General features: G+C 47.7%; 1 protein-coding gene across 7 annotated transcripts in view; it reads right to left on the bottom strand.

Annotated features, from left to right (window-relative positions):
- The window catches only part of RPTOR (regulatory associated protein of MTOR complex 1), a 160885-nt gene that overhangs the window by 6615 nt on the left and 135170 nt on the right, over positions 1–19100 (bottom strand). For 5 of the 7 annotated variants that reach the window (XM_075169350.1, XM_075169348.1, XM_075169345.1 and 2 more), the window contains 7 exons: positions 17537–17651; positions 16927–17051; positions 15553–15657; positions 11462–11509; positions 4708–4814; positions 1514–1641; positions 1342–1428 (listed from right to left, as the gene is read on the bottom strand). In XM_075169350.1, the coding sequence (XP_075025451.1) occupies positions 1342–1428; positions 1514–1641; positions 4708–4814; positions 11462–11509; positions 15553–15657; positions 16927–17051; positions 17537–17651 (715 nt within the window). The remainder of the gene's footprint in view (positions 1–1341; positions 1429–1513; positions 1642–4707; positions 4815–11461; positions 11510–15552; positions 15658–16926; positions 17052–17536; positions 17652–19100) is intronic. The other 2 variants (XM_075169346.1, XM_075169349.1) reach the window with 1 other exon arrangement.

Raw genomic sequence — 19100 nt, 5'->3', positions numbered from 1 at the left:
GCAACCACAAGTCAACAACAGCTAAGTTACTAAACCAGGATGTGCAGAAGGTGTTTAAGGACCTTTCCTAGCAGCTGTCAGCCTGATAAAGGCAGACCTGATGGTTAATTAGAAGCACTGTGGCGGCACCAGCACGCAGATCAAAGCGGCTGAAGGCAGCATCACGTGGTGAGCCGGCGCCGGGCAACGGAGAGCCGCAGGATCCGGCTCGGGGTCACCAGTCCTGCAACTCCTGCCTCTGGTGCAGAGAAAAAGTTTCTCTGAGGCTCAGAGAACTGCTCCACGAGCAATACAACGCCTTCAAGTTTTTCAGAAAATAGCTAGACCAAGACCTCGCCACGTCCTAACATCTGGTTTTTTTGGATCTTGCTGTCAGCTGAAGAAGAGAGTGAACTGGGAGAAACCGAGAGCAAGGTGGCCTGTCTCAGCAACCCCAGTTCCTTTGGGACGAGACCAGACCTGCCTTTTGAAGTACAACATTTTCTCATTCCTCTTCAGTCCCAAGAGAAAGCACCACGGGCTGAGAAGGGCACTGAGGAGAGGGAAAAAACCAGCCTTCAGACCCAGGCTGGCCAAGCCAGGCCTGACCCCTGGGACTGCTGAAGGAGATTACAGAAAGGAAGATTAAAAACTCTAATATGTGAGCTCGACAAATCTGGCAGCTGCATCACATAATCCCCTTTCTGAAAGTCTTAATACATTTTTGCTGGCCCATCCCCCACCTCAGGAATGTTCTGAATCCCAGAAAATTATGGCTTGTTTTCATTTTGTAATCAAGAAAAAGAGCCTCTGTGTGTGCAAACAGTGGCTTCGTGACAATAAATTACATTCTGCTGTTCTTTAATGGCCAAATAAGTATATGCTGCTCTCTCCGCAGTATTTACCAGGCAGCAGAAATGGATTTATGTGTAGAAAATTGCTAGACAGCAAAGTAATCCTGCACAGCAATATGCCCAACAGATGCAACATCAACCTTCCTTCTCGTGTTCTCTCTCAAATGACCCCACGGAGATGTTGGCAATGAAGAACAACCATAAGATATACTATATCTAGCTTAGGTTTCTGGTTCACTCGATTCCTCCCTCACACGCCTCGTGACAGTGATTTCAGCAAAGACGCCTTCTTGTTTACTCTCAAACCTCACTAACAGGCTTCCAGGGAAAGCTTCGCACTTCTTTTTGCCTCCTCTCCACCAAGTTTGGAGCAGGAGTTAATGACTGAAGCAAATATCAAACTAAAGAGCTTTACCCTCTTAGCTCTTGAAATACCAGAGGCAGATTTTAAATAGAAAAGCAAACTCTGTTTAAGAGAAAACAGCTCAGACAGTAAGATCTCTTTTACCTGACGCTCATGATGTTGCCTTCAGGATGTTTCTGCAAGTATGCTTTCACCACCCAGGCCGTGTGCTCTCGGTAGGTCATGACACGGCTGAGGAACAAGTAGAGAAACGACTTGAAGGGAAGGAGCAGGAAACGCGAGGATCCCACCAAACCCGGGAAGGATGGGTAGTTACCATTCACTCAGAGCCATCCTCCTGTCAAACACGCGGATGGAGCCGTCACCCAACCCCGCCACGATTAATGAACGATGCGAATCACACGAGAGGCTGGTCACGCAGCTGTCGGCTCCGGTGGGGATATCCTAGGGAGAAGGCACGGAAAAGCCAAGCTGAGACCGTGATGTGTCTTCAAGCCTAGAGTCCCAAAGAGAAGGCTCTAGAGTCAAGGTGCTAACCCAGAGGGACCCTGGGTCCTCCTCCTCTTCCCTTCCCCATTCTGCACATCAGCCCAAAACCAAACCAGAGTTTCCACCTGTCACTCAGAACACCCTGACACTGCGTGGGTGTGAGGTTTTCCTTCAGGCTCTCTGGACATGACCAGAAACGACGGGGTGGTGACCCTGGGGACGACGGTCACTGCCGCTGCCGTGTTTTGGAGCCACAAGTCCCACAGATGGACCCAAAGAGCCAGGCCCAGAGGAGGAATTCCAGCAGAACCAGCTTTTGCCAATCATTCAGCTTTAGAAACCCAAACGAAGGAGAGGTCTATTTTGGGGAGGAGGAGTTAATGTTATTCTCTACTAAGAGTATCTAATTAGTTAAAATAAACAGCCAGAGGAGTTATTTCTCCATAAACCATCTGTGTGGTGTACAAGTTGTAAACGCCATTGGAATGGCAGGAAGGACTGTGTATTTGGAGAAGAGTCGTATAAGACAAATCTACCTGTAGAAGGCAAAAAATCCTAATGACATATATAACGCCACATGTAAAACCAAACGTACAGTATGCTATAGCTAATACCACCCATGCAAAAAAAGGTACAAAGCTGCAAGGTATTAGCCCTTTTTGTGCATCAAATCAACACCCAAATAAGTTCTAGGAAATTATTTAAATGCCCCTTGCAAAAGAAGTTTTTTTTTTTTTTTTTGGTCTGTGCCAGACAAAAAACATATTGGGCCCCTGGAAACAATGCAATGATTTTACCAGAGGGTAGCTCCTTTTACGCCGAATGGCTCCAGTTATCATTAACAAAGTCCATTTCTTTTTATTTTTATTTTTTATTTTACTTTTGTCCTGGACAACTTCTTAAACACTTTGCGCTCTTCCCCCTCGCATCATTAGGATCATCACTACACCTCTGCAGAGCCCGGTGGTTGTGGCGAACGGGCCAAGCTAAGCAGCCTAAGCGTGACCTTCCTCTTCGCCACGGGCAGCCGCGGCAGCGGGCGGTGGTGAGGCAGCTCGGGTGCTCTTGAACAACGTCAGAGGAGAAACGTAAGCCTTGGGCAACACAATGAGCTGCCTGGCTACAACACAGCACCGGAGAATCGCTTACGCAAGATAAAGCGAGCCAGTGCTGTGCCGCCTATCCATCCCCGCTTTAGCACACGCGACAAGTAGATTCAGGTTATCTCATTAGATGGCAGAGACTGTGTGTATTAAAAAAAATGACGTGGAAAAAGACGACTGGAGCTCGCAAGGACAGCTGTGCTGGGAACACGCTGTGCACTCTTTCTATATCGCTGCTACTTTCCCCCTTTTTACTTGCTATAAGCCAAAGAATTGCTTGGAATAATGTCTACGCCTGTAACGAGGACATTTTCCATTAAAGCAGGTAAAGAAACTAAGCAGCACTGAAAAAGTAGGATAACGATGAGGAGGCACGTTAGAACCGCATTACTAATTTCACACTTCAATCCTATTTTTGCTCCTGTGCACATTCACCTTTCCCAGCTGCTATTCACAGCCTCAGCTGAGCGAAGGAGCTGCTGGCCAGCGGCACCGACCTTCAGGGCTGCTCTCAGCAGCTCCTCTAACTGCCTACACCCGGATCCTGTCTTTGAAGCAGGAAGAATCAGCAGAAGTGAAAATGAAGTACTCGCTTCTTCAGCTACATCCCAAGTGCTTCCAGAGGTACGCTTTTTGTAGTTCAAAGAGTGGGAAAGCACCTTTATTAGCTTGGATTGCATAGCTTCGCTGCTCTTTGTGCTGAATTTCACTTTTCCAGTGTTACTGAGTCAGGAAGTTTCAATCACTTGAATTTCAACACAACCAATCTTTGCAATTAAAAAAGAAACAACGTGTTTTTAGATACTTTCAGCGCAATCATTAATCATCATCGTTTAAAAGATTTTCACCTCCGGAATTTTGCTGTTCCCTAATTTACATAGAAAAAAAGAATATGTGAAAGTAATTAAGATTAACATAGGCTTAATTATCCTGTATTGCAGGGTCAGAGTGTCGTAATTAATGTTCATCCAAGGGTAATTAATTTCTAGAAGCTTTGAAAACTAGTCTTCCTTTTTTCTCCAGCCTGGTGACTCCATTCTCGCAGACCAGCTGCTTCTCCTTGTAATTCCTGAGAAACTTTTATTTGATTGGCAACCGAATTGACATCAACGCTTGCAGCATCTTTTCCCCCTTACGCTGCACTGGCGTCATGCATTCGCGCTGCCTCGTTTCAGAGGCGAGAAGTGAACAGCCCGGGGTGCCCCAGCGCGTGGGTCTGCAGAGCTCCCCGGGGAGTCGCGGGGATGCCGCGGGAGCCGAGGCATCTTCATCCTCCGACACCCGGGCCAGGCAACACGGAGCAAACTTCTGACCTCAGTCGGACGGGCCAAAGCCGGCAACAATTCCCCTGCACTCGACCAGTGCACGGTTAGGAAACGCTCGTGTCCTGCCGAGCACTCGGGTCCCGACGCAGGATCGGACCGAGCAGGTAGGTAAGTGCTCTCTGCGCGGATGCAGCCTTCCTGAAAACAGGCCTGCGGCTGGTAGGCACGGGAGCGGCGTTGCTCTGTAATTGCCTCTGTGTGCTTCCCAGAGAAGCAGAGGGCAGCAGTAACTCTGAATCCTCTATCACCAGCCGAACTCACCACTAAATTTCCTCAAGAATTCTTCCACTATTTCACTATATGCTAATAGGAAACCCTAACTGCATCCTGGAGCCTGCCTCTGGGTTTCACAGCTTTCCCAAACTGCCCAGAATAACAGCAGCAGCTTCCAGGAAAGACCTGACACACTTACTAAGTGTGTGCGTATTTTTATTTCTCTGGTAACGTGTCTCTGAAGCAGGGAAGCAGAAGCTCCAGAACCTGTCAGCTCTTCACAGATGCGCCTCAGACGCTTGGGCTGTGCCCAGGTAACTCACCGCGTGGGACGCGCTCTGGGAGGGAAAAGGTGAGCAGCACAAACTTGCAGATGTTACCTGAACTTTCATTTCCCGATCGGTGTCCCAGATCCGGATTATCCTCACATCTCCCGATGTCATCAGGAGCCCGGTCTCTTGTTCCCAGTCGACTACCATTCCTGCTCCTAAGATAAAACACAGGCAGGGCGTGCAAGTTACTCTCCACATCAGCACTGGCAGAGCTGCCCTAATTAGAACACCGGCTTTCGTGACCTCATGCTACAGGAACTATCACAATTAGAGGAAATTTAAAATTACATACACACACATCCATACGTCCTCCAAAGGGGATCAAATCAGCTGGTCCTGGATTTGAGTCCGAACTATGTCTTTGGTCCCGTGGCTAGCTTAAATGCTTAGAAAAGCCGAGGCACAGGTGGCCCCTACAGGCAGGTGAAGCCTTCCAGGGGCTTTGCCAAACTACTGGGGACTTCCAAGGGAGCCAATACGTTATCCACCACTTTATGAGAACATCAGATTAAATGATGATTGAAGTAGATTAAACTGGTGACATCTCACACAGCAAGACCTGAGAGCCTCTGGATTACCATGACTCCTCATTCTAACAGAAACATGTGGCTAAGGGGAGATGTTTCTAAACAAGGAATAGCAAAGTCATTGCTGCAAGATATTGAATTAAACAGCTTGGTAGGAGTAAAAACCAATTTGCTATACAGACAGATAAGGAGGAAACATTCTGCAATTACGCTAGCTCAAATATGTTTATGAGAGCTTTTGCTCTTCATCTTTGAGGGCATAAACTGATTGCTAGGTGAAGTTTAGAAAAACGTCCCATCCATGCTGTAAGAGAATTACAAGGGATTTTCTATCCCCAAAACACCTGACGTGGGCACCTGCTTACAGACAGGCTGGTGGACTGCGTGAACTCATGAATTTGCCGGTACCGCCATTTCCAGAGAAGAGTAAGTGTATGTCACCTCCTTTCCCAGCTGGGGGAATAAGATGTCCAAAAGCCATCGAGCAAGCTGGCTCTCCGAAGCAGAGCACACAAGCATCAGAACAAACCAGATACTGGGACTCGGCAAATAGCTGGCAATGAAACCCCTGATTCGGCAGGGGAAATCTTGGAGGAACAATTCTTGTACGTTTAATTAGAAGGGACTTCTTTGTACCTGTGTACCGCCTCCACAGTACAGAAACGTTTTGCTTAAAGCAGAGAGCTGTAGACCAATTATCTTTTGCTTCTTATGCTGCAAAGACTGACCAACCCCAAATCTACGGGTTTTCCAGGGAGACTCTTATTCATACATTAAAAACACAGACAAAAACCCCCAGGAGCGCTACATGAGGAAACCAGACAAAAACTGCAGGTTTTGTGTTTGTCTTCATCTCCTCGGGCAGGGCTCTCCCTTCGGCAGAGGCAGCGGTTCATCCTCTCGTCCATGCCAAGCTGAGGCTCTGGTGCTGAGAAGGATTTTATAACCGCACACAACCCGGAGTCAGAAGCACTCCGCAATGCATCAGGACTGCAGGCTCCTGCTCCGAGCCGTTCGCAGCCGCCTTCACCGAGATTCCCGTATTTCTGCGCTGCAACTTGCTTGTCCAGAAGGCACAAATGTGAATTTGTCTCCATTTATTGCTAGGAATTAGCCCCAGCAGGAAATTTAGACCTACCCCAACATGCTCCTTGTCACCAAAGGGCCATAAGTACTTTTGCCAGGCCAAACACCTTTTCAGGGCATAAAGGAAACAACAGAAGCATCCCACAAACACCGAGTTTTCTTCAAAGATGATGAAATGACTTTGTTTTGCAGATTCAGATAAAACATTTTGCCCATCTCCCCTTCCTAAGCATTGCATGCAAGCCGTTTCCTGATCTTGCTGCATACCACTGAGAAGATTACCGACGTTTATTGACAGCCTGTCATCTTACTAGAGGAAATTCGGGACTCTCAGCTAAGCTGAGAGCTTGTATCTGTATCTTGCGAGTCAAATTGATTGTTGCTTCAGATTGCCTGGCAGCTCAGAGGGCTGCTAGAGATCCGAGGCAAACAAGCAGGCAGTGATTTAGATGATAAACATCACCGAAGCGTTTTCATTTGTCATCTTGTTTATGGCCCATGTGACAAGGTAAACCTGGCAGGCTGAGACAGATATCGCCATTACCATCACTGATGGAGTTAAGCAGGCAATGTGCTCTTGGGCAGTTCTAAGCTCCCAATTTTCCAGTTACACTCCCCAGTTTGAAGACAATGTTTTTCTTCAGCTTGATCGGTAGCAAGTCCCCACCCTGCTGCGGTCCCAGGTGTCTTTTCTGCGGAGGGGGCAGAGGCGGCGAATTCGGAGTGATGACTGGCGGTTTTGGTGCTTGCCTTGGCGTGCCCGTCAGGAACCCAAGCGCTGAGGATAGCCAGCGACGCCAGCCAGGCGGCCAGGGGAAGTTCCACGGAGGGAAGAAGCCCCAGAGGGGCTTCACTTCGTGTAAGATGGTACAAGATCTCCCATGGGAGGTGACCAGATAAAAAGAAAAAGGGTTCAACCCGAACCAGGAGCTGACAGAGCCCACAGGTGGAAAGAAAGGAGGGAGATGATGTTGGTGTACGGTGCGGCTTGTGCTCTTCCAAGCAGCCAGTGCAGCTCCTGCCTTTCTTATAAAACTTAGTCCATATAAGTGATATAAAAATAGCCCATATAAGTGATAACCTCTGCTCTCTGGAAGAGGGAAGTGCAGCTTTTTGATCACCCCATAACAAGGGATCTTCCCTTTTGTCAGCCTTCTTATTCTCTCAAGAAAATAGGAAATACCATTTTTGCCGCTTCTGATGCACAGTGCTCGCGGGTGGACTAGGCAGTCTCGGAGTACAGGATGCTCATGTTGCACCACCCAACGCAGGCATCAGAAATAACAGAATATTTGCATAAAAGCTGCAGCCGAGGAGAACTCCTGGCACCTTCCGGGAGACCTGGCTGCAGAGGTTGTGCCTGTGCCGAGCACCAGCCTCGGGCCGGGGGTCCGCTCCCGCTGCAGCCCAGGCGATGCCCAGGTAAAGAAGTGGGTGAAGGGAAGGGGGAAAGGGGACCCCCCAGGATGCAACTGGGAATGCTAAACCAGCATTCAAATGTGTCTGAAAAGAAGAAAAGCCTTTGTACCTAAATTTAAGTCATTCGCAAGAACGTAACAGGGAAGGCTTCCTCCGACTGAAACGCTGAATTCACAGATGACACTCACAGTACAAAATGAGACGTAAATAGCTGACCTATTTCTATGTAAGAGCAAACGTTTTCATCGTGGAAATGATACGGTATTGGCTCATGTTTACATGTTCAATTCCTAGTATTTTGGGATGAGAAGCAAACATGGGACTTAATACTACTTAAAACTTCCTTTTTAATTAACAGAGGTCCTTCTCCAGGATGCTACAGCTGAGAGTGCAGTTCTCCCTGGGCTTTGGCTTGCACGTTTGGCATCCAAGATGCTTCTCAGCCTCATTCTGGCAAAAAGGCCACGTACTCTGCAAAGCCCTGCAATCTCAGCTCCCCGCCTGAGCCAGGTAGCCAGGTCTGCAACCTGCAACCCTACTTCCCAGCTCCCACCCACTTGCAGAAACGGCGTAAACGGGGGCAATGCCGTGACACCAATGCAGCCATCTGAGAAAGGCCAGCAGGGAAACCGCGGTACTCTCAGGAGCCAACGAACTGCAGAAACAGGCATCCTGGCAACACGCTGCTTTTAATGCATCGTTAGTTAAGATTACAATTTTCCCATAAGGAATATTTTGTTCTCAGATAACGAGCAACAAATCTTCCACAGCTCAGGAAAGAAATTTTTAAATTTTAAAGGTTTGGGGTGGTTTTGGTTTTGTTGGGTTTTTTTATTTGTTTGTTTTTGAGTCTTTTAACACAAGTACTTGCAGTTCTGTACGATGCGAGTTTATACACAAGGCAACACATACCAAACAGCCATTCTTGAAGCTGTAACTTTCTATGGCTGTTCCCTCAGGATAGCCCCTGAGCAACAGATATTTGTCTGGATGGGATAGTTCCTTGTATAAATTTCAATAAATAACACTGCTGTTGAAAGCAGCTGCATTCCGAGTGTCTGCACTTATTTTTAACGTCACTGGAACGTGGCCAACCTGTACTTGGCATTTCAATGAAATCAGGAATACCTACACAGAACACAATATAAAAGCACCTTGGATTCTGACTGATGATTTTTTAATCATGGGCCCTCCTGGTTGAGCAGCACTGGTGCAGCACTGTTCTAATTTCCAGGAAGCAGTGGGAGGGTTATATGACCTCACTCATCATTAATTTCTACAACATCCTTTCAAAAAGTGTCCCTCTTCTTATGCCAAGGACTATGCGCAGCAAGGGAGAAGAGTAGCTGTGATGCTGGGAATCCAATTAAAAGAACACAAACCCCTGGAGCTGCAATTTCTCCATTATTTTATTGGCATAAAAAAATCTGATCAGAAATAAGGTGCTTCGCCCAAACTTCTTATTCCTGAAGGACAAGATACCGACCTCCGGGGAGATGTGGAAGACTCACTCTACGTTTCTCTCTCCCTCTTGTTCTCCAGTGTAAGCTCTGTTTGAGTTCCATCATTTGATCAGCTCCTTTTGCAGGTTCGAGCTTTCCCTCTGCCAAGGCTCCTCTCTGCCGCGGGCTGCCCCACGCAGCTCAAGAGCCCTGCAGCTCCCCGTGAACTTCCCTTCCAGTAAGCTGCTAACTTTTATTTCTAAGAACGCTCCGAGGCTGCCTCTCCCCCCTCTCCCATCTGGATTGCTGACTGCCAGAAGAGTCAGCAGTTTCAAAGCAGAGCAGACCCTCCAGAGCACAAGGTCCTGTTTTTCTGCAGAGCAGGTATTTGACGTCTTTCACTTTGTTTCGGAAGCCCCAAGAGAGCGGGAAGGAAGCAGGGAACTGGCAATATGTGCTTATTTTTTCTTGCTTGGCACCAGTATAAATTTTCTCGAGGTAAGACTGATTATGGCTGTTCAGATATCAGCACCAACACCCCCCAGGAGGCAGCGATGGATAGAGGTGGGCACAGGTCAGACTATATTCTCTTGTTAACACCGTCTCCTCCTTCACATCGCACATTCAGTCATGCCGGCGGGAGGTAATGCAGCGGTGTGCCGAGGCACCCCCAGAGAGCTCTGATGGAGCGGGAGGTGAAGCAGCCTGGGCAGAGGGTCACACCAATGCGTCTCGAGACTCCTGCAGCTCCGCTGCCCTCACGATGCTGAACGAGCCGGCTGCAGGCTTTGCTCTGTGCTCACACGGACTTTAGGGATTCCCGGGCTGACTTGCACAGAGGCCTGATACGACCTGGACCATTAAGCCATTGGTCTTTCTCTAATTTACCACCAATCTGCAATACAGCAGTGCCCGGTGACTCCTGCCTGCAACCAGCACCCGGCGATGCGAGAATGAAGAGACAGGCCCCTATCTTTCTTTTGGTAAAAATTCCCCACAGCAGCCTAGGCAATGAGAACAGATTTTCTGTGCTATAGTGACAAAACAAGGGTATTTTATCTAAATATTGCTGATGTATTTTTCTGTCAAGCAAATAGCTAATCTCATACATTTTTAAGACCTCTTCAGTGGGAGAGGAGGAATCCTTTTGCTGCATTTTTCACTAGAACACCTGGCCAGAAGATGCTGGTGAATGCTTTTTATTGATTCAGAGTTATTTGTGTGCTTGGGAAAAGTGCGATTGCTCGGCATCAGCAGTATCGATCCAGCAAGGGAGTGGCTGGTACTTCCTTAAACTGTTCGGGTGCCCGGTTTACTGAGCGGGGAATCCCCTGCAGCCGAGTCTTGCTAATTTTAGCCTTCTGTTTGCCAGTGGATTCTTGAGTGAAATGCAGAGCCAGGCAGCTAAGAGCAACGCAGCAGCTTTGCTAATTTCTATCCCAGTGCTCTGCCTCTGAACAGTAAGAGAGAGATTTGCAAAGACCTCAAGCTAAAGAGCTCTGAATCACACACCACTGCAATCATCTTCCTCCTATTCATCATTACAGACACATTCACCTCTTATCAGTCAGCAAATATTAATAATTGATGAGGAACCCAGGATGACTACGTCAACATTAGCATCCACGGACGTGCATGCGCACAAAGATGCCCTGACACATTAGCCATCTGTTTCCCCCGAAGACCTCAGCAGCAGAGGAGGGGGCCAGGCTCCAGAGCAATGCAGACACTGCACAGTCCGGGCTGCTGCAGATGGAGGCTGGGGAGTTCATCCACCTTCCTTCCACACGAAAGAATAGAATTTGTAAAATTTATTAGGTGTACCCTTGCCAGAAGTCCACTATTCTAAGCCTCCTGGGAAAGATTCATCAGCTTCTCCTTTTCACATGATCTTTATAGCAAAAGTGTATTACAAATAAGTCCCAGTAAAATCCACATTAGCTTAACGGCGGTTCACGTTTGGAACCTGTCATTCAAACCCTTTTGTCCAGGGATGCTTTGAAATCTTCCCGGAAAGAGTCTTGTACATCCCACCCCCACCTCCTCTCGCTGCAGAAAGCATGACATGAAGACGCCCTTTTCCCGGCGGCGGGCTACGCTCACCTAGAGAGCACAGACACCCTCCCGGCATTTCTCACGGCTGTTAGGGACACAGACACAAGGCAAGGAATGGGAGAGGTAGAAGCAGCAAAGCTTTCCAGGTACCACAAGGACCCAGCAGTCACTCAAACAATGCCAAAACAACCAACCAGCCAACCGACCCGAAGCCAGACGAGGAGGTCCTTCCCACCCCAGCTGATCAAAGGTAACAGGAAAGAAAGCACTCACCTCCCTGTTTACTTCTGTCAAGATAGATTGAAACCCTTCGGGCCAGACCTGTGAGAAGACAGGGATTAAGGGGTTGATGCTAAGGATAAGTTGGTCAGACAGAGCAAAAATAAATCTCAAAAAAGGATTAGAAAAAGCAACTCAAATTAAAGGAAAGAACACAAAAGAGAAGCAGAAGCAGCAGGAGCAGCACATGCCTCCATCCAGAGAGCAGGCACCAGTTCAATCACAGCATTCCCCGGGAAGCCATCAATGGTGGCGCTTGCCACGGGTGAAGGGAGTATTCTGGCCGGCTGACAACAGCACAGATTTGACATTCCTTCTTGAACAAGGAGACTATCCTTTGCGTGGTCTGGTCCCTGTTCTGAAGTAAACCGCATCAGGAAGCGGCAGATGGAAGTCCAAGCAACTCAAGCACGGAACACGAGGCTTCTGCCGCGGAAGGGCTGGGCTCCCCGCAGCGAGCGCCGCTGTGCCGGGGCTCCTCTGCCCCTTCCTCAGGGATAGCGAACCAGCACGCAGAGACTGCTAACACCTTATGGGCACTCCGTTTGAACAACCTTTAAGTTAGCCACAGCCTAGTTTCTGGCAATTAGGCAATGAGAGAGCCCTGCAGCACGGCAGCAAACAGGGAAGTGAGAGGCACCTCGGAACCCTGGAAAATCTTGCACAGGGAGCTCCAGGTATTCAGGAAGAGACCGGGCTGAGCCCTTTGGTCCTCCCCGGCACCCCTTTGGAAGTGATATACTGGTTCTCTTTGCTGAACTGGAGAAGGGAAAACAACGCAGGCACCTGCAGCAGCACACAAGGGGGGAACAGCTGAGCCGACGGCATCTGGTAATTGCGAAGCAGCTGGTCACGCTTCTGTATTTTTCCAAATTCCAGAGCTGTACTGCTTTAAAGGGCAAAGCCCTCTGACCAGGGGATCGTGGCTTGTTTCCCTTTGTCACAAAGAAACAATACAAAACATGGCAGTTTTGTTCAGAAGCACGAGCATGGCCACGTGTTGTGAGAGCCCGAGAGCTGCACGACCCAGCCTGCCCGGCAGCGCAAATTCTGAGCGGCTCCAAACCGCGCTCCCGTGCGGACACCAGGCCATGGGTCTCTGCTGCTCTGCAAGCTCACACCGCTCACACAACCCGCTGCCTGCAAACGCCCTTTTCTTAGAAATTGCCAGATTCCCAAATTCCTGCTGTGAAATCACAGCTTCGGAGCACGTCAGGTTTACGTTCTTCCTACGCTGCTCACTAGAAAATGCTTAGTTTTTCCTACACCTTTTGAAACACCAGGCTATTAACAACAGGCGTTTTGCCTTTTTCTCAGCCCCCTCCATCTCTCACGCTGGAGATTCCCAGTCACTGCCTTACACTAGAGCACCTGGTACCAATGCTGTTTAAACACCTGATTTTGATTGAAAGAGACTTTCTTGGTGCATCCTGAGTGCAGATCTAAAGAAGATCAAAATCCAAAAATCTTATACAGAAAAAAGAGGGTGCCCACACAGTAGTTTGCCAGTGTTTAAATTAAGACTCACCTACCACGAGTCTCAATTCAACTATTAAGTGCCATGAACTGGGGCCAAGTTTAACACACGACCTTGGCTGTATCAGCTCATTTCTCTTACCGCGGGCTGCACACCACAAAGTCCTTTTCAGGGTGTAAAAGTTTAAGTTCTGTGGCTCACTCTGGTCTGCTCCCCCCCTCAGGCAGCCCCTGAGCATGTTATTGTTGACCTCCCATTACTCGGACAACCCGGGGATGCTTTTCAAGCTTCCGAAGGATGTATTTAGGTATTACATATGCCTCTCTCCTTTTATAAGTGGGAAAACTGCCTAGAAAAGTCAGTATTCTGGTTGCTGTCAAGAAAACTATTAAATTCAGAGATGAGTAAGACACAGGGGAAAAGGGTGGGAAAGGAGAGAAGAAAATCAATAGTAGGAGCGAACAAACTCCAGTGAAACTCCTGAGCTCTGCAGCTTCAAAGATGCATCTTCAGTTTTATGAGCCAGTGCTGGACCACTGCAGTGCACAACTATGGTCCTGGCAGCAAAAGAACTGTTCAGGAGAGTCTCATCTTCCAAGGGGACTTGATCCACATAGCTCTTTTGAAGTGACTACATTTATTTCTCTCTCCACAAGGAAATCTGTCCTTCTCTTCTTTTGAACCTAATTCTATTGCTCCAAAGGTGAAAGGCAAAGAAAACAGGACCCAGACTTCCTAAGACTATGCAGGAAAGAAAAGGAAAAAGAAAAAAATCTTAAAGAGAACAGACTTAAAAGTTTCAACACTCCTGCTTTGGCAAGTGTAACCCTTCAACTCTTACAGCTGAATCGGCTCTTGCCTCAGCTCAATCTATTCTGCAATGTCAAACACTGATGCTAACAATCCTTTCTGCTGTATAAAGGTACAGAGAGCAAGGTACAACCAGCAAATGCTGCGCCTTGGTGAGGTGCACGTAGGAAGGCAGGAAAATGGAATTAGCCTGAAGGAGTCCTGTCGACAGTCGTCAGCATCCTCCCTGGACACGACTGACGATGCAGCAAGAAGCCGATGATCAGAGCAGTCTGGGAGAATTCCCAGTTGCCTGGGCGAGTCCGTTACCAGCACCAAGGAAGCAAGACCCTGAATCCAGGGATGGTAAACATTAACCAACCTCCTTCAGGAAAGCTGGTGTTGACAAGGAAGAAATACAGACCAACCAAATGACACTACAAAGGGCAACTTGAGGTGACTACTGGACACTTCCCTCTCCGCCTAAGGAGGTCCAGGCCTTTCCAATGCACTCCGTGCATTACCACTCTTTTCCTCCTGCTTTTATTGACATCTCTGCAAAGAGCAGGTTTTGACCATGGCAATTTTCACAGTGTGCTGCAAACTTCCAGCAGCTTATAATCAGTTTTGTGCACATACCGCAGCGAGGCACAGAGCCTGAAGTTACCTCAAATACAGTTCCTCTTTCCTAAAACACCAGAGACAAACCATGAGGTGTTAAGGAAAACATAACAGATACAAGCTCAGCAAGGCAGCGCTAGTAAAATCCAATGAATAGCTAAAAGAGCTGTGTCAGACTCCTGTGATGAACCACACAAGCTCAGAAATGAGAACTGTCAGATTTTAAGGTCAGGATGAATTATGATGGTCATCTCATCTGACCTCCCGCACAGCACAAGCCAGGGAGCCTCACCCAGCGATTCCTGCATCAGTCCCACAAGTGCTGATTGAACTACGGCACATTTAGAAAAACTTGATTAAAAATATTTAAGGGACAGAGAATCACCATTAGAGGATTAGTACATTACCAGGTCTCGGAAGGACGAAACGTCCACCTCCTTTAATGTCCTAAACCAGACTTCAGGGTTACTCAAACTGGTCTTCTGGCTTCACCCTCTGAATGGCTGGATGCCAGCGCTCCTGTTTACATCTTTTTCTATCTACCATTCAAAGCAGGTCAATGTCTAACTGTGCTGTCCTTCTGCACGTGTCAGATTTAGATTGCGTATTCTCTTGCCACCTCCTGACCCACGATAAACAGTGAAGAATAATTGCCAAAATTTGAGCTCAGGCTAAAGGAGGTCACAGGTGCAACATGCAAAGCTGTGCAAAGGCTGAGCAGCCCATCAGAAGGAAAGAGGCAACATGTGAGCTACTGTCCCACCCAAAGGGGAAGAATAACCTCCTGCCACGCCGAGCACAGAGCAGGGCAGCGCCCAGTTCCACCGTTGTTCTACAGTTCTCTCCTTAGGAACACAGTTAAGAGGAACGCTTGGGCAAGACAGCTGCTGTGAAGCTTGTAAAGGACAAGGACTTTGCACCCTTGCTCCCCAGCAAGAGGCTGCTCCGGTTGTTCTTCAGCGTGTGCATGAGGTTGCTGTGTCAGGCTTTTGGATTTGTTGCTTTGTTTTGGGACAACTGGAAAAGTAATTCCTCACCAGGCCTGGCAAAAGGCCATTCCAGAAGGCAGAGACTGTTGAACAAGGATGCTACCGATGGCTGAAGTTGAAAAACGCATTTTATTCTCCCCATCCCTAGAAAAAACCCTACCATCACAAATTATTCTTACGTCCCCCAAGAAAACTTAGTGGGAACCCACCTCGTGTAGTTGGCAGCATGTCTGACAGCCCCTGCCAGGCAGTTACCATCTCTGGGTTCTTTTCCAGGTCTGCAAAGTTCTTCCACACTCTGATGGCACCATCATCTTGGGGAGCACAGAAAAAGAGAACACAATGCAACGTCACTGCTGATGCAACTCTCGTAATTACTTGTGCACAACAAAGGAAGAAGAGAAGCGGAACTGTAGGCATACAAACTCCAAAACTGAGTGTGTCACTTTAACTTAATCCTTTTTATTAGAGTTGTTTTTCCTCTCTAATCTTGCATCCATGAAATCTAAAGCATTGTTCTACTGGGAACTGTTCTGGAAGAGCTTTTCTCCTTCCCTCAAATAACACCTGACATTAGATGTCGCTCCATTTCTTTGACCCATTCATTTTCTCTAGGATTCGTCTCTGTCCTCCTTGCTATTGGTGCTGAGAGCCACAAAAGTACCCTACTAAATACAAAACACAACCCCACAGAAGAAGCTGAATCAAAGCCCAGCCCATCAGCAGCAAATCTTTCAAGAACATAGTGTATTTTTTCAATTTGTTCCCCATCTGTGAAACTTTTGTGCTGAGAATCAATAAATTGAAAGGAAAATGTCCTAAAGGCCCTCTCAGCTCCTCTTCCACCTCTCTTAATTATACCCAACCTGTACATTTCAGCATGAAGTTTGAAAAGCTATTGAAAACACTTAGACTGACAGGTTTAGAATGGTTCCTTGGGAGAGAAGCAGATCTTACTCACAGCTTTGCAGACCAATGAATGGGAAAGAGCTCTTCATGCTACCTTACGTGATGCAACAGGGCATTCTAGAGAACCGCTTCCCCTGGGTGAGATATACGGACTAGAGAGAAACTCAGAACTATCTGAGAAGTTTAGTGCTTAAAATAAGCCCTGCCTGCTCTAGACCTAAAACAGCACAAGTAAGAGAGTGTGATTTCTTAGACTTTGGTTGCAGCACGATTTCCTTTTCAGCTCTGGACAGCAGCTTTTAACCAACTAAGATCACGTTGCCCGAGGTATGGTACAGGAGGAGGTTACCATGAACTTGCAATGACAGGTAAAGACTCAGAATGATGTAACAAATAAAGCTGTGATTGGAAATGGTTTTAGCAAGTGTTCCATTTGTTAGTCATTTGAAAACCTTTGCGGCACCTACTTAAGCAGTTAAGAGATTTCAGTACTGCCAGAAACAACTTTCAGGTTTGATCCTGCTGAGACCAGGCAGGCAAAGAAGGGTCAGCCTGGGCCAAATTCAGAGAGGAGAGAGCCAGAAGTCCAGAGCCAGAGGTCCAGCGCACATGGACCCGAATTCTGTAAAGGCCCCCCAGTCCTGCCCTTATATGTGGGAAAATATGTTATTTACCTGTGGCAGTCAGCAGCAAGGAGCAGTCCTGTCCGTTCAGGTACTCCATTGCTGTGATCCTGGTGTATCGAGGGTTCCCGTTGTGGAAATAGTCCAGCTTTTCCCCTTTCTCCCAGTCCCAAAAACTTGGGGAGGAAAAAATATCAGGTCAGTTCTTGGTTCGCTGTGCAAACTGTAAAGAGATCTACTCATTACAGCAAAACTAAAAATTATATACGTTGGATACCAATTCAATTTGTTTTTCTCCTTTGGTATTCAGCATCATTTTATTAATAACGTACGTCAACTTTCTGTGAAAGAAATAGGACAAACGCCCAACTGTAAGTAACCATTATAAATCCGTCGGGGTTCTGCCCCAGCACCTCCCGTAGAAAAGGGCTCGGTGCAATGCTTACGACTACGGCACGGAGCTGCGGGAGGACTCTGCCCCGTCCCCCTGCCCTGAGAGGGGGAAGGACGGCCAGGGAGGGGAGCGGGGGAAGAGAAAAGGAACAGCACACGGGGCGCTGCCCCGCGACAACCCGCGCGCGCTCTTCGACGTGCTGCTCTGAGCCCCTCCGCGCGCGCTCCGCGGCGGCAGGGCAGCTTTAGAGACCCGGGAAGCTCTTACCAGATGCTGTCTTTGTCGGCTACGGCGATGCAGGGCGTGAAGGGGTGGAACTTCACCACGGAGGGGACGCCCGGGTTCCTGTTGAGGAAGATCTGATCATCCAGCCGGGAAATACCTGCGGGGGGACAGGGCTCAGTGCCTGGGAACACCCCGCCAGGAGACGGGGCTCGGACCCCCCAGCCTCCCAGTGCCACGTGCCACCGCTCTCCTCCTCCTCCCCCCAGTTCTCACCCACAGCCCCCCCAACACTTCCCTCCTTCAAGAACCTTCTCAGACCCCAGCGATCGGACAGCCCCGACTCCTCCGTGCTGATTGTCTCACGTCCTAAGGTACAAACTAAACGTTGTGGTGACAAAGCAGGGGGTCCTTTACTTTGGTAACTGAAGAGAACACAGCAAGCAAGCACCACCAAGCCCAGAGAAATACCCGTTTGCGTGGACACAAAAATCAACATTATTTTTTCAAAATAAAAAAAATGAAAACACTTTTTTTCAACTTAAAATAGAGTATTTCATTTCAGCTTGTGGATTATTTATTTAACCTTCCATTTCAGTTCTTCTAAATTTTAGGTTAATTTGCAAATGAAAAATATATTTTCCATGGAGACATTAAAATGATGGTTAAAGACCTTTCCTGTCTTTTCTTTAGAATAGTTTGCTCTTCATAAACAGTTTTGGTACCCCTGACACTGCAATTTTTTGGCACAGCAGGAATTCATCACACAAAACTATAAGCCCAGGAGACATTTACTCAGTTCTAGTTTGTTTTTGAATACATCCATTTAATTTCATTAAAAGATTGCAAATCCATTTAATTTCATTAAAAGATTGCAAGTTTATTTTAATTCTTTTTAATATTTCACATTTTCTTTTTTTTTTAATGAATACTGGCATTTTAGTCGCTCAGGTCAAGCAACCAAATATGGACACTGTTTAGAAAAAGATTTAACTTCTTCGGGCAAGCACGCAAAATCTCCTTCTTTGTATTCAAAAAGATCTCCCAAGCCATCTCCTGGGCTCCAGTTTCATTTCTGTATTACTCTGGTTTATGACATTCTCAGTTTCATGACGTTAAGCTACCCATTGTACTGACTCGAGCCCAGCAAGCCTCCAGACAACCAGGCACACGCAGGAGGCTGAGCCTCGGGCAGCTCTTCAATCAGCAAATCATTATTTCCAACTCCGCGTGCCTCAGCGAGCAACCCAGGAGAGGAACCGCCCGCCCGCCCGGCTCTGCCCCCGGGAACGCTGCCGGGAGGATGCCATGAGAAGAGCTCCCATAAATGCCACTCTCCAGCCTCTGCTGTTCGAGGCACACAAGCAGGAATAATTTAAGCATGCAAATTCCTGAGGGCGCTTCGTTGGGTTCCACTGTATTCGAATAACTTCCTGCGCTATACGAATTCTAGCCCAACCGCTGCCTTGTAGAGGCACAGAGAGTCATAAATAAAAGCGCTATCAGCTTTCTGGAGAGTACACGCCAACGAAACGTGAACCTGAGGCACGTTAGAGGGAAATAAAGCCATACATACAAGCATTAACAATATAACAGGATATAAGGAGTA

The sequence above is a fragment of the Calonectris borealis genome, chromosome 20 (genome assembly GCF_964195595.1).
Source record: "Calonectris borealis chromosome 20, bCalBor7.hap1.2, whole genome shotgun sequence".
NCBI lineage: Eukaryota > Metazoa > Chordata > Aves > Procellariiformes > Procellariidae > Calonectris > Calonectris borealis.
The sequence above is the reverse complement of the archived record's forward strand: the minus strand, read 5'-3'. Positions and strand labels throughout refer to the sequence as shown.